The sequence below is a fragment of the Spodoptera frugiperda genome, chromosome 4 (assembly GCF_023101765.2).
Source record: "Spodoptera frugiperda isolate SF20-4 chromosome 4, AGI-APGP_CSIRO_Sfru_2.0, whole genome shotgun sequence".
Taxonomy (NCBI): Eukaryota; Metazoa; Arthropoda; class Insecta; order Lepidoptera; family Noctuidae; genus Spodoptera; species Spodoptera frugiperda.
The window spans coordinates 8,534,251-8,549,110 of record NC_064215.1 but is presented as its reverse complement, the minus strand read 5'-3'; the positions used below and the strand labels follow the sequence as shown (position 1 = coordinate 8,549,110).

The 14,860-nt window shown below is 32.6% G+C and overlaps 1 protein-coding gene across 5 annotated transcripts in view; it reads right to left on the bottom strand.

Annotated features, from left to right (window-relative positions):
- Positions 1 to 230: 230 nt before the first annotated feature.
- The window catches only part of LOC118272604 (collagen alpha-1(XVIII) chain), a 92,010-nt gene continuing 77,380 nt past the window's right edge, over positions 231 to 14,860 (bottom strand). The window contains exons 4-28 of one of the 5 annotated variants that reach the window (XM_050707952.1): positions 13,510 to 13,578; positions 13,056 to 13,076; positions 12,228 to 12,248; positions 10,737 to 10,785; positions 10,464 to 10,606; positions 10,324 to 10,389; positions 10,086 to 10,208; positions 9,557 to 9,751; positions 9,025 to 9,183; positions 8,542 to 8,659; positions 8,009 to 8,083; positions 6,997 to 7,058; positions 6,602 to 6,781; positions 6,231 to 6,365; positions 5,866 to 5,952; positions 5,316 to 5,550; positions 4,877 to 4,950; positions 4,460 to 4,552; positions 4,017 to 4,089; positions 3,907 to 3,962; positions 3,267 to 3,412; positions 2,683 to 2,862; positions 1,891 to 2,040; positions 1,575 to 1,655; positions 231 to 1,307 (exon numbers count right to left, since the gene is read on the bottom strand). In XM_050707952.1, the coding sequence (XP_050563909.1) occupies positions 1,268 to 1,307; positions 1,575 to 1,655; positions 1,891 to 2,040; positions 2,683 to 2,862; positions 3,267 to 3,412; positions 3,907 to 3,962; positions 4,017 to 4,089; positions 4,460 to 4,552; positions 4,877 to 4,950; positions 5,316 to 5,550; positions 5,866 to 5,952; positions 6,231 to 6,365; positions 6,602 to 6,781; positions 6,997 to 7,058; positions 8,009 to 8,083; positions 8,542 to 8,659; positions 9,025 to 9,183; positions 9,557 to 9,751; positions 10,086 to 10,208; positions 10,324 to 10,389; positions 10,464 to 10,606; positions 10,737 to 10,785; positions 12,228 to 12,248; positions 13,056 to 13,076; positions 13,510 to 13,578 (2,631 nt within the window). In that variant the 3' untranslated portion in view covers positions 231 to 1,267. Of the gene's footprint in view, positions 1,308 to 1,574; positions 1,656 to 1,890; positions 2,041 to 2,682; positions 2,863 to 3,266; positions 3,413 to 3,906; positions 4,090 to 4,459; positions 4,553 to 4,876; positions 4,951 to 5,315; positions 5,551 to 5,865; positions 5,953 to 6,230; positions 6,366 to 6,601; positions 6,782 to 6,996; positions 7,059 to 8,008; positions 8,084 to 8,541; positions 8,660 to 9,024; positions 9,184 to 9,556; positions 9,752 to 10,085; positions 10,209 to 10,323; positions 10,390 to 10,463; positions 10,607 to 10,736; positions 10,786 to 12,227; positions 12,249 to 13,055; positions 13,077 to 13,509; positions 13,579 to 14,860 lie in introns of all 5 variants that reach the window. The other 4 variants (XM_050707951.1, XM_035589206.2, XM_035589207.2 and 1 more) reach the window with 4 other exon arrangements.

Below are 14,860 nucleotides of genomic sequence, written 5' to 3'. Positions count from 1 at the left end.
TCTAAAACTATTTTTAAAAATGGAATTAGCAACAGTTATAATGTACATTAAATCATAGCTTAGTATCAGTGGACACGGTCACATAGTACCACAACTTAGCTACTACATCCTCGCAGCATAGCTAGCACATCTCTGGGAGAAAAGCACCCTAAAACTGAATCTTTAGATTCCAAAAATAAGGAGCTGTTATAGAAGCAAAGTAAAACAGGAATGACACAGAAAAATAAATCAAAAGTTTAGAAAATGTTTATTTATGAATATGAAGTATGTCGGTTTAATATTTTCGCAACGACGTTTTTGTAAATTTGCATCGATTTTATTATGGCACTGGCTTACATCTTATTATAAATACACATTATAATATATGATTATACAAAACTGACAGATTGATTACTATAATAATTTGACTGAAAACATATTTTTGGTAAATACAGAAAACACGTAACTTAAACGAAAAAGGTTCGTTTCAATGTAGTTGACATTAAATTAAAATTGAACAATTAGTTTTAATTAAATTTCTTTTTATAAATTATAACATAAAATTTTATAAAAATAAGTAATACTTTTCCACATTTTGTAAAAAAATCATCAACACGAAAAATAATTTACCAATTTTATGTTATAATATATTCATAAATTAATTTATTTATAATAAATTTTATAATAAACGTCTCCTGAAGTTCGAATGATAATTAATGAGTGAAATTAGATCTAAATAAAACTAATATTACATTTTTCGTACGCACCTACATATTGACTGTTTCGTGGTTGCATTTTCGTTTGTCGAAAACGGTTTGATTTTTCGAAATTTTCACACAATGTTTCACACGAAATTTCACAAATAACTGGCAGTGTTGAAATGAAGAATACAATGTTGTTCCTATTTCATTTCATTAACATACATTCCTTTCTCATATAAAAATACTAGTTTTAAAATAAAATCATGCCGTACATAAATGCTTTAATTTTGTTCAAAATGCTCTGAGTATATTTCACTTACATTTCTCTATCAAATCAATTAAAAAACAGACTATCTAACTACTATTTACAATAATGAATTAAAATATTTAATTATAAAATAAATAAATACATGAATATGATTAGATTTAAAGCATTGAATTTCTTTTTTTAATAATATTATTCCTAAAATGTGATGAGAGTATTATTTTTAAAATAATAACTCTTAATACAACATGGAAGTTTTTGAAATTCAATCAAATTGAATGAAACTATTGTCGTTAAATTCCTTAAAATTAAAAATACTAATTTAATAAATTATATTATCATGCCGCCGTCCGCGACGGTGTCTGAAAATAAAGAAAAACAAATAAATATATTATGTCTATTCAGATTTACAGATTATTATAATCATGGTTACGAATACTGTCAATTTTTTTGGGATGGGAGGAAACTTGTCCAACTTTTAGGAATGAGTCATGATTTTCGATTAGAAAAAAATATGTCCCCTTCAACCAGATTCGTTTAAAATAACTAGCGTATCGACAAGGCTCCTACAATAGAACCTTTTTTAATTTTTAATTTATTTCTTATCATAAGAAAATTCACAAACTTACCGTCTCCGTACTTTCATCGGATCACCTTTGAAAGCTTCTACTTCTACGCAAAGAACTATAAATTTACTATCACAGGTGTATCTGAAAAGTAAAAAAAAAAATTAAACAATATGTTATTATTTATCAAGAATAGAAACGCGGGTGAAGCCGCTGGGACAAAATCTGCTAATAATTATTATAATACCTCTTTTGAAACATTGAGTTAAAAAAATCAGACTGGGTATGAGCTGACTTGGGTGAAACAATACTTTTTAACCCACGGGAACGTGAGCGAAACCGCTGACAAAAGCTAGTAAGGTACATAGATGTTACTTACAATTCTTGGTTTAATAGACGATTGTTGGCTAATGAAGATCCAACTCCATAGTAGTGTTTAGAGCCACTCTTCCAATTGTTGCAGTTTGCGTCCATATCTGCTGAGCCATAATGGTCATTATGACCACCATGCCATACGGTCTTAGTTGGCCTGAAAACGAAAAAGAATTTATATTATAATATTCTAGTCCATATAGTAATAGTAATATTATTTAAAAACGGTGAAGGAAAACACCGTGAGGAACTCGAACTCTTGAGTTGCAACACTTGCGCCTTTTGAATCTGCATCGCGTAGATATTGAATGAACAAAAAGGTATTGAGTTTGGCTCTTTATATTCCGTACTCTGAATGCTATTACTAGCTACAGTTGGGGTTGTTTAGTTTTTTACATTGATTTACAAAATAATTATTGAGATTTTATTGGATTGCAATTGCATTGACATTGAGATTGGTATCAAGAGTAAGCGCCCATTTGACATTTTCAATTTAGATTTCACATTAAATTTATTTTCTAAACTTTGGAATTTTGCGAAACAACAATAATAATATTATATGTTTGTAATTATTATGCAAGAGCCTAAAAACAAACTTGATCAGATATGCGTGTGTTTACATAATCATGTAGGCGAAATCAAAACTTTAAACTTTGAAGAAATTCAAACTTTCAATATTAACAATTTGGTAGACATCAATGCATATAATCAAAAATATATAACTAACCAACTAAGACGTAATCGACAAGATCATCAAAGCGTTTTAGACCTTATTTAATACAGATTAAGTTATACATACCAGTGCGAGTCGATCATAACGCTTTTCCCATTAAAACTGAAGATTGTAGCAGGATTGACAAATTCTGCTCCACTCCCAAAGAAAATGCTGGCCCAAGAGGGAAATAGAAGGGACCTGTTCATATTGACCACTGGAGCATTCCAATCCGCCCTCCCAACTATATTGATGAGGTTTTGATCACTAAGGAAAAGAGAGGTAATTATTGTTACAAAAAAAGTTAATTGGATAAGTATATCTATTTTCAATACAATTTGCAATATTTTTTTAAAAGAATTCAATACTTTTATACTACATATGTATGCTTATCGGTAGACTGGTTTTTATATTGTCGAAAGTAGTTAAATTATTTAGAACCAATTACTGTACCCTTAGCCCTTAGTATGAGTTTACTTTACGTTTAAAGTAATCGAAATGAGAGGGCGATTGGCGCTCTGATTGCCCGGATCGAATGTACCAACCAATCAGAGCGCGGAACGCGGTCTCGATCCGATAAAGCAAACGAAGACAAAGCAAACTCGTACTAAAGGTCTTTATGTAAATATTTTTTTAAGTCATAAATAAATTGTTTTATATTCGGCAGTTACCTTGTCGCCAAAAATGGTTTAAATGTAGCTCCTAGTCTGAACATCTTGCCTTGTTCGTAGCACAACTGGTCAGCTCCTTCGCGTCCAACCTTCTTATGACTTAACATATATCCTGTATGTGGATCGTTCAGAGCCACCATTCGAATCTAGAAAGAAAATAATAGAAATTAAAACGAATTTTGGATAAAAAAGACACATACATAACGTGAATATTTTTTTCCTCGAAAGGCTATTGTACATATACAAAGTAATACCCGCTTTTTAACAGTTATGTTATGGGTCCCATGTAATAAAGCAACGATTGTTTACCGCACACCGGGTACAATTCTAGAAATCATGTTACTGAGAAACTGATAGCATATCTGACAAATTTCGAATCGTATATCGATAACGAAACACCTTGTTAGGCAATCTTGTCTACGAGTTGTGACTATTAAATCAACAAAGACATTAAACATAAAGAAGAGATTAACGCTTATACACAGATGTACTATTTTATCTTTTTTTTTTTTAAGAATAGAGGACAACCCATTTCGGCTAATGGTAACCGATCAGTGCCACCCATGGATACCCGCAACATCAGAGGAGTCACAGGTGCGTTGCCGGTCTTTGATTCAAGAAAAAATTAAATGAAACTTACGTAGCCTCTTCTTCTCGGTGGTCGTACGACTGGTTCTACAAACGGCCTGGCAGTTGATGGAGTAGTTGGCCTAGCAGTGGTAGTGGTAGTGGTAGTACTCGGCCTGGCAGTGGTAGTGGTGGTCGTTGTGGTAGTTGTTGTTGTTGGCGGTGGGGGCGGGTTTGAATCCAACATTGAAGCCATCTAAGAAAATGCGATTGTTAATCTACATCTACACTCTACAGTTATACATTAAATTGGATTATCTGCTTGTAATATGGAAACAATTGCTTTTAACTACACACATAATAGTTACAATAAAATTATAATGTACAATTTTTGTCTGTCTCTTTGTTTGTTCTGGCTAATATCTGAAATGGCTTGACCGATTCTGACAAGCGTTAATATAGAGGTGTGTAAACAAAAAATCTTTAGTAACTTAAATGATTTTAGTATCTCATAACGATCCATTGATCTTCTGCGTCTGTGAAAATAAAGTCCTATTTCCAAGAAACCATACATTTAAAGGAAACAGTATAAGGATAAGAAATTCAAAATCAATAACGCTATTTACCACAACATATTGCCAGCCGTTTTCAACTCTGAGAAGCAATATTTTCTCCTTTAAAACGTACGCTAACGTTCCGAGCTCCGTTTCCTCTGTTTTCTGCAAAAGGAAACCAATTATGTACATATATTTACCTATTGTTCAAGGTAATGGAACTGTTCACGTAGAAATATTTCGCTTTGAATAGTTTTCCTGTTTTCATATGTTGTGCTTCTTATGTTAATGTAGTTTATGTTCAGGAAATGTAATTTATATGATAGCCTATTAAGTGGTACAAACGGGTTAAGTCATTTACATTAAAGAAAATAACTTGATACGTCAATTTCTCAAAAAAATAATAAGATGATTACTGAATAGGTACCTTCTATATTCTGTAAATAGAGTACATTTTTGTATGTTGCAAGTAAATTGATAAATTTTTACCTTCAGAAGAGCACGTTTCGTCCTAAAGACCATTGTATTTAATGTATAGAAGTCATCCTCATCAGTTGGATCACCTGGAGATGAAAAGAATACTTAATTATTATACTATTCTAATACTTGAAATTATATAAAATATCTGGAGACGATTCAATTGGGAACTGGAGTGAACTCGAGTGGACTGTTGGCGTGGTCCGTGGCTGGAAAACCGGCTGCCACGCAACGTGTAGCGGCTTCGATTCTCGTACAGAGCAACTCTTTGTGAGATCGACAGATTGTTGTTTCGGATCTAGATGAGATGTGTATGTGAAAATCATAGACAGGGGCAACGTTTAAAAAAATGTTAATATTCTATCTATAAACATTGTCATTAAAATATTTCCTGCACTTTAACACTACTTGACTATTTCTTTATATACTTTTAACTTCTTTATATTCTTACCTGGCGCTTTGACAAATGACTGATACGTCTCCTGTATCATCGTGACTCCTGGTTCCCCTTTAGGACCCACGATGGAAAGTCCCTGGGGTCCAGGTGGACCCGGCGGTCCTGGTGGACCTGGTATAGGTGATCGAACTGATGCTTCCACACATTTACCCGGTGGACCTTCTGGCCCAGACTTCCCTGGAGGACCAGGATCGCCAGGAAGACCCCTGTCTCCTTTTTCACCTTTTAGCTGGAATTTAGTATTTACAAATAGATTAATGACATAAAACCTGAAATTTAGTATTTAAAAATAGATTAATGACATAACGCTTCTAGAAGTTATTGTAATTATGAAAGTAGGATCAAATTAAAAGTATCCTACATTATCGAGCCAGTATTTAAAAACTAATGACTGTTGATGAAGTGAAAAAGGTATAATATAAGACTCGTAGCAATTGATGTTCCATAAGGCGTGAAGTTATATATATGTATGTGGGTTTTTTGTGTAAATAAATTTATTTTTGTCAGATAATAGCAAAATGTGTATGAAACCGTACATACATACCTTATACAAATCAACTGGTGGCGCACTTGCACCTTTTTCTCCTTTTTGCCCCTTCGTGCCATTATACCCTGCTGGTCCCATAGGTCCCTAGAAAATAAAACGTATTAATAAATAAATAAATAATAAGTATTAAATGATGCTTAAAATAAACATCTGCCATTCTTCATCTGCGATTGCGTGGGATAAAAGTGTCCAGACCATAATCTACCCCTTTCCAAATTTTATCTCGATTCCTTCAGCCATTTTAACGTGATTGAGTAACAAACATATACACAAACACTAACATGTAAACTCAAAAACAATCGCATTTATAAAATTGGTAAAATATAGAATTAAAATTAATAAAAATAATATTCAAGTATTACTATTGGTCCCGCAACACCTTGATCTCCAGTTTGTCCCTGAGGACCAACTGGACCTCTTTCTCCCGGTTCTCCTTTACTACCAGTAGGGCCAGGTGGTCCTTTTGGTCCATGGTGACCTCTGTCGCCTTTTGAACCCTGTACACAAAGTAATGAGATTGAGAGGATGAAAACATGATTATAAACATGAGTACTAATTATTATTATAGATACAAATAATCATAGTTTGTTCGAGTCTTAGTTAAGAATCAAACAAATTATTTCAGTAGATAGATATTTGGCTTTATTCTATACCTTAGTTTCTAAAACGCCTACACCATTAATTATTTTTAAAGTGTTTTCATTATTAAACCAATAATTAAATGCAACTTTACCTTCAATAAAGCTATTTTAGATTCAGGAACTTCACCAGGTAGACCTCGTTCTCCTTGGCTTCCTTTAGGCCCAGTCTTTCCAATCGGACCAACATCACCTTTCTTTCCATCTTTGCCGTCTTTACCATCCTTTCCACTTGGTCCTTGTAGCCCAGTTTCACCTCGATCACCTTTTTCACCCTAGAGTAAAAGCTTTGAAGTGAGAGATCATCATCCAAAAAACAAAATATCTTTAGCCTCGTACAAACCGATTAATTTACGTCTCTCTCGAAATATTAATATGTATTTTTTTATTACGACCTAGATATAAAATGTTGACAGGATTAATATTCTTTAAAAAATATTAAATCTGAAAGCATCGCTTCCCAAATTTCAATAGGGCATTAATGAAATACCTTTTCACCTGTTTCTCCCCTTTCGCCTTTCATCCCTCTCAATTTTTCGGCCACCGCTGCATCTGAAATAACGTTTATTTTCACGTACACATTATTGAAAATAAAGGATAGTGGTCCTTTTCATTACGATTGTGTATTTTATTGGTAAGGCCGTTCTGTGAAATTGTGCATTGTGCCTTGTTCAATTCAGTAGGATAAAACCATGGCTTTAAATGATAATAAATATTGTCCTGTTTGTGTTAAAAATATTTTGGTCACCAAAAATCACGATGCCTGATCGTGTCAGTGGACAAAATGTAAACAAGAGCTCTATTAAGATATTCTAGCGTACGTCTTTTTCATTTCCCTTGTGATGGAAAAGGATGGCAATATAAACTTACCTATACTACACAATGGATTCAGGATCAAAGCCAATAGAGCTGATAGTAGCAAAAAATGTTAAGGGATTCAATCTACTTACGTTATTACATTTACGTGACCAGAATGTTTTGTTTGATATTGAAATTTATTCAGGTTGTATTATGCTTCGAACTTGAATGAAAAGATCTAAATAAATAGTAAATTGTTGTTATGTGAGACTATTCCTTTTGATGATTGTATCTATGCCTTATCCATATATTCCCATATATGTATATTTTGGTGAACTGTATTTCTTTGTGTTTTGTTTAATTAAATATATGTATAGTCCCGTAGCAACTCTTGGTCAAGTAAAATATAGCAACGTGATAATAGTCAATTGATAAAACCTAATACGATTTTGCAAGACAGTAAATTATTGCTATGTAAAATTTTCAGGAGTTTATTTTTTATATTTGTCTTCAAAACTTATTTTCCTGGTTATAAAATCAGTATATAATAGAAAAACTTATTTATCAATAATGATTTTATGATTAATGTATGTTTGTTGTTAATATGAGTTTTAGCGAGACTAACGAACAGCAATTGATTTTTATATAAAAAGATATACATATAACCAATTTTATAACATTGAATTCAGAAAAACGGAACTTACTTTCAGCATCTAGAACTGATTTCAAAGAAGCTGGCCGTCCGTCTACACCTTTATCTCCTTTGTCACCTCTTTCACCTAAAAATAATAAATAATTAGTTATTGTGCATACTCAATGTGAAGAAGTAGCGGAATTCATAATGCCTACATATTGTACTTATTGTATTGTACAATCGTTTCGTGGTTTAATCCCTATTATATGAAGCCTTAAACATAACTGATGAGAAATGGCCACTACATAGTGATCGATTGCCTACACATACATGCATAATCCCGTGCCAGTCTCCCATACTACATATCTTACATACCTCTTTCTCTTGCTTAATAGTCATCAGTCTTTTCATGCATGCTCGTTGGCCATACATGCCTGTACCTTTGGGGCTTAAAAGGCGTGACCTCACAATTTAAGGTATTAATAATTTGTCTCTCACTAGAAATATACAGCTTTTTATTGTTCCCAACGAATCACAAGTTAAGACTAGATAGTAAATGTAATCTAGCCTGTCAATGTATTTGTAAATGAAAAACATTTTTACCTTTTTCGCCTCTTTCTCCAGGCCGTCCATGTGTGCCGGGTGTGCCAGGTAATCCATCCTCTCCTGCCTCACCTATGTCACCCTTTTCACCTCTAGGGCCTTGAAGACCTCTGTGGCCCTAAAATATTAGACAACTTGTTCCGTCGTCACTTTGTTTATCAAGACAGGTACGATCGAGCTTTGTGATTGAGTATTTTTTTGGTAAATTAGACTTGTTGTTATCTCTGAATTACTAATGTTATGAGGCTTTAAAGGATATTGTGTTTTCATTTTGATTTTGTCAAGACCATAAAATTTAGAAATATGGTTTATTAATAGATTCGATTTCATTTACAATACAATGGCATAAACTCAAGATATTTTTAGATAGTTCGCTTTGTTAACATATTATTACAGTAATGAGGAATCTAATACATTTTATACTTCTCTTTTTACCCTTTTTTATAACAGAGATTTGAATATTATAAAATATTTTTTTCTTACCTGATCACCCTTTTGTCCCATTGGTCCAGGTTCCCCTTTATCACCTCGTTCCCCCCGTTCACCTCTTTCACCTTGCCTGCCCGGAGGTCCCACTGGTCCTTCATCACCTTTTGCTCCAGGAATAACTACGGTTCTTGACTTTATCTCCTCGTCTGTTTCCTGTCAGAGTTACTTCTAAGATTGTTGCTTGCATTACAGTAAAATAAAGAATTTTATTGGAACGCTCACGACTGTATGTTTAGACGAAGTGACAGGAATACCTCAAAATGAGATAACGTTTTAAAAACACCTATGTGAAGTATTAACATTAAGCCTAGAATTTTTTTTTATGTTAAATGGGCCGACGTTTGGCCGCTATCTCGCCTGATGGTAAGTGATGATGCGGCCAACGGTGGAGCACGTCTGCTAATTAAATTTATTATATTCGTAAATTAAAAAGTAGTGTCGTTTCACTCAATTTGCAGATATTACGAATGTAAGAATTTTCTCAATAGTTACAAAGATAGAAATAACATTAAAAAACAATAATCACCAAACGTATTTCACCCGGAGGTCCCTGCTCTCCTCTTGGTCCTCTTTCCCCTGGTGTTCCTGGAATGCCATCTTTACCTGGCTCCCCTTTTGGTCCAATTGCCCCATCTCTACCTGGAAGACCATCATCCCCTTTGGCTCCTGGTTCTCCTTTCAAACCCATGGGTCCTCTTTCACCCATAGGACCAATATTACCCTGATAAGGAAATAATATTAAACTTTCAGATACATTTATCTAACACTAGCAATCCGCCCCAGCTTCGCATTGGTGCAATGGTAATATATTATGCATGTATAAACCAAAAAAAAAAAAAACATATAAACCTTCCTCTTGTATCATTCTATCTATTAAAAATTAACCGCATCAAAATCCGTTGCGTAATTTTAAAGATTTAAGCATCCAAAGGATATAGGGACAGTAAAAGCGACTTTGTTTTATATTATGTATGTAGTAATATTAAAAAGAAGGTACTGTCCAAAGCGTTTAATTTTTTTAAGTCTCCTGTTTCTGTTTGTTTTATAATACTTACAGTTTTACCTGGTGGTCCAACTGGGCCATCATATCCTGGTGGACCTCTTTCACCAGCAGGTCCTTTCATTTCAGGCATTGACAGTAACAGACTTGATACCACTTTCTCTGAGCATTGGCATGCCTAGTAAAAATATATATAGCAGTGTTACTAACTGTTAATATTTTGCTTTTTACATTGAAGAATAAAGTAGTTCAGATGTTTAAACAAAATCTAATGAACTGAATATTTATCTTACTCCTTCCTCTCCTTTTTTGCCAATTGGTCCTACTGGTCCCAGTAGTCCTTGGGGTCCCACATCACCCTGCAAGTTTTAAATGATATTTTAGTTTCATTTTTTTATAATATTAGTAAAATTATTTATAGGGCTTTGCTTACTTTCTGTCCAAGATCACCTTTATCACCCTTTTCGCCTTTGATTCCTTTAATACCTGGTGCACCTACTTCTCCTTTAAGGCCTTGTGTCCCTCTTTCTCCTTGGTCTCCTCTTTCTCCTTTTTCCCCCTTTTCAGGCAAAGGATCTGGAAAAATCATTTAGTATGAATATTGAGTAATTGTAATATTTCTCTCAGATCAGCTTTTTGTTACTATTTTTATTCACACTATTTTTAATCTTAAATTACACGATAAAATTAACTTTAAAAGATTCACCTTCTGTTGATGGAGGATCTGTATCAGCGGTAACTAAACTTGGCCCAAGCTGTGAAAATATAGATACGACATATAAGTTTTTTGGACATAAATAATACAGATTCGTGTTATTGGTTATTCAGTTTCTAATATACAAAGTTTTATCAAAAACACTGCAATAAGCACATAGACATTAAAGTAGAGGAATTCAAAAGCCAAACAAAATGGGTTAGAATTTTGAGAGATTAGAACAAATAATCATTATTATTAACAGGGTAGTTACTAGCCAAATTTAAAAACTTTTTCAAAATGTCAAAACGACTATCTGGTACCTAGTTACCAGGTAGTCGTTAGTACTAGATAGTGTATTGTGACGTCGAACTATTTATGCACCAAATGCACATACTTATTACTATAAATACATGTCAAAATTAGTGCAAAAAATAGATGTCAAAATCAATTAAATACCTTACGAAAGTGTGAATTATTTTAGAATATTTAAGTGTTTTGAAAAGCGAAATAATGGTAATTTGATTTTGGCTGAAGAAACTACCCAATTACTTAAGTTTAGAATTTTACAAGTTTTCCCTCATTATACCATTTCTATTATAGACCAAACGTTATGTTACTTTGATCGAGATGAGTGGACGTTGCAAAGCACATTCTTATACATACCATTCATGCACTTGTTGATGTTTTAAGGGTGCAAAACACAGGTGTAATTTAATTTTGGCAAAGCAACACATAAAAAGTTGTCAATTCACCTCGATTTTCAGTTTTAATATCCAAATATAACAGTTGAAATGGTCTTAAAACAAAATGGTATAATAAGTGAAATTTAAAATATATTGGTGTTGCACAATCTTTTCAATATCGAAAGGATAATTTAGACAAATACGTTATTATTGATATACATTATTTTTGCTTTAAAGTTATACACAAATTGTTAGTAAAACCTAAAATCTACTTAACGTTTATAGTTACATGCTACCGATAGTAAGAAATTGATAGATATGTAGATACAGGTTACATTTGCTAACTACATTTTGATGCACGAAGCTTCGTTTTTGTGCTATAAAGTTAAAACTATGAAGTATAGAGATAAAGTATAAATATATGAATATTTAAATAATAAAGAATTAATACATTATGACTACAGTTTAGTAAATAACTGAACCGAGTTTAAGAAGTACCCTGGTAAAGAAAGGCTTGAAATCCCAGAAGAGAACAGAATAGTACGAAGTAGATAGACTTTCTGCTTAAAAAGATAAATATATTTCAAACCCCTTTCTTCTTTTTAAAAGAGTTTTTGGGGTACAATAAAAGCAAAAGGTACATAGAAAAGTATTACAGTTGATAAAATAGAGAAGTACTTAATAGATAATCATTTAAAATGAAAAAGAAAATAACATGCCATTATTGACGATCATACAAAATATTCATATAAAAATATGAAAAACTACAAGAAAAGAAATCTACTAAAAATTCAAGAAAAATAAGTAATAGACTTACTGGATCAGTGTATGATGTAATCTAGGACAGAAAATAGACGTTAAATAAAATATATTTTTTTTTAATTTTCAACAATGACAGTTTACTTAGAATTAAGTCTAATTTTTTATTGATTAAAGGATAATTTTATTAAAGTAATTATCATTATTAGTACCTAAAGAATTATAGTGAGAGTAAATGGTCAATTATTTTGGAAATTTAATTTAAATTTTCTGTTTTTTGTTATGCTACGAAGTGTTTAGTATATAATATGTTTTATTTTACCACTGCTCTTCAATACTTTGGAGCTCTGCAAAAAGTATCTTGGCTTAAACTTTATACTCATGAACTTATAATAAATAGAAAATAATCTAAGTTTTTTACATTTTCATTCATGATACAAGTTTAAGAAAAGATATTAAAATAACTGTATTTATGTACAACTAAAACTAATTAGTTATCTACAAGAAATTTACAACCAAATTGAATTTAGCCCAAAATCTATTTTAGTGTTGAAACGAAAATAAATTTGAATTTGGAAAAAATACAGTTGTACTATCTTTTTAACGCTTTCAAATGTAATTTTATCATTTGAAATGAACTTAATAATAAATTCATTTAAAATGATTAAATTACATCTAAATGAACATATTTTTGTGTTGCACGTATTAATAGTTGTTGTAAAACAGATCGTAAGTTGAAGGTCACATGGTGCATTTGGTAGTAGCAGTCAAATCTACTACGTATTAGAAAAATAATTGCGTTAAAAAGATTCAAAAGTTAGGACGAGTTTTAACAAGAACAGCAGCAGTAAGCGACAGGTTTTTGAATACATTTAAATATACTAACTATATCTGTAATTGATCTAGCCTGGAACGTAAAAAACATATTAAAAAATGTATATGACATATTAAATTAAAATAATAACAAAATATGAAAATTGCAGTCACGTGGTAGAGTGATTATTCGGGTCGAATGGGCCAACTGAACCAGAGTTATACCATGCTTCACAGAAAACAAGGGTGAAACAACGCTTGTGTTGCATTTCTTATCGTGTATCGGAGGACCAATCCACTTCCCACCTCCAAAAAGCCGGCTTCACACTTGTAACTTTCCTGGTGTTTTAACTTCTTCTATGCTATAAGACATCTCGCGTAGGTCTGCGCTTCCAGCATACTCCGGGTTAAGTGTCCATGGTGACACTGCTTGCTTACTATCAGGTGATCCTTCTGCCCCATTGTCCCTCTATCCCCATAAAAACCAAAAACACACACTTCGTTCCACAAATTATCGTTATACGTACCTTTTCACATATTAACTTTAAAGTGTCCTCGTCGGCATTTGTGTGCAAGTTTATTTCTTCTATGAGACCCTGAAACAAAAACAAAAATAATATATTTTCTCGTGAAAAACGTTACCCATATTAGAATTGAAACATAGCACGAACCAAGAATTAATAAGTGCCACTGCCGAATCCGATATTCTAATTGGCATTTTAAGGAGGAAAAATCATCTAGTGACTTCTCTCGTCTTGGGTGAGACGAATGAGTGTCTGACTCTTACTGACTAAAAACCACCCTATTCCTACTCCTGCTCTTCGAGCCGGAGTCCCGGTAACCCGCTAATTAGTCCGCAGCTCCGGGAAAGGCTACTCTAGTAGAGCAAAATATAAGTATTATCTTTGGCTTTCGAATTCTTGAAAATGACCCCTAGATCACCTCATATGGACTTCAAAACAGAAAAAAAACCTAGCTTTACATTGAATTGTACCTTTCTACGTATTTGATGTTATTCTGGTACGTTCCATTATGTATCATTGTTTTATAGTCAAACATTTCCTAAACCTTACGTACAAAGACTAGACATATGGAATAAGGATATTTTCTATGCAAACGCCAGACTCATTGTTCTGCTAGAAGATTAAAAATATGACAGGAGTCAGTAAGCTTTTGTGAATAGATGAAGCGAGATTTTTAATGAAACTGACGTAGGGAAATGTTCCTTTTCCATCGACGTGGCTTACTGTGTATGAGATTCAATACTTTTTAGTGAAAGTAAGAGAATTAAAGAAATCTTCACATTGGTTGCGTACAAGAACTAGTTTTAGAATGGTCAAAGTAGAATCTAATAAAATTTCGCATGTTCCATGAAAATTCACAGTCATAATCTTTAAATACACAAATATTTTTAGCTTTAGCGTTTCTCATTTACTAACGACTGCATGACTAAGCACGTGGCGTACTTCGTTATGACTATTAACTAAACTAATCATCTTAGAAGAGACTAAACTTAAAACACTAACTATCTTAAATAATAGCATTTTGTATCTAAGTAACAATAATTAAAATTCATCAAAGAAGGCAGCGTTAGGCAAATATGACATTAATGCCCCATGACTTAGATGTGTTATTGCTTAGCTCATAATGTTTGTAAATTATTATCAGACTTATGGCTAAGAAATTACGAAATGATATAATGAGCTCTATGCGTTAGAAGCTTCCTTTTGCAAACGAAATTTTGCTTAACCATTTGTTAGAATATGAATCATCAAGAGATGGTTCATAAGAGAAATAATTTCATAGTATTATCAAATAGTAGTGTCTCCTCAACATTCTACGTCTCTTTTTTGAAGGGGGGACATCATCCAATGACTT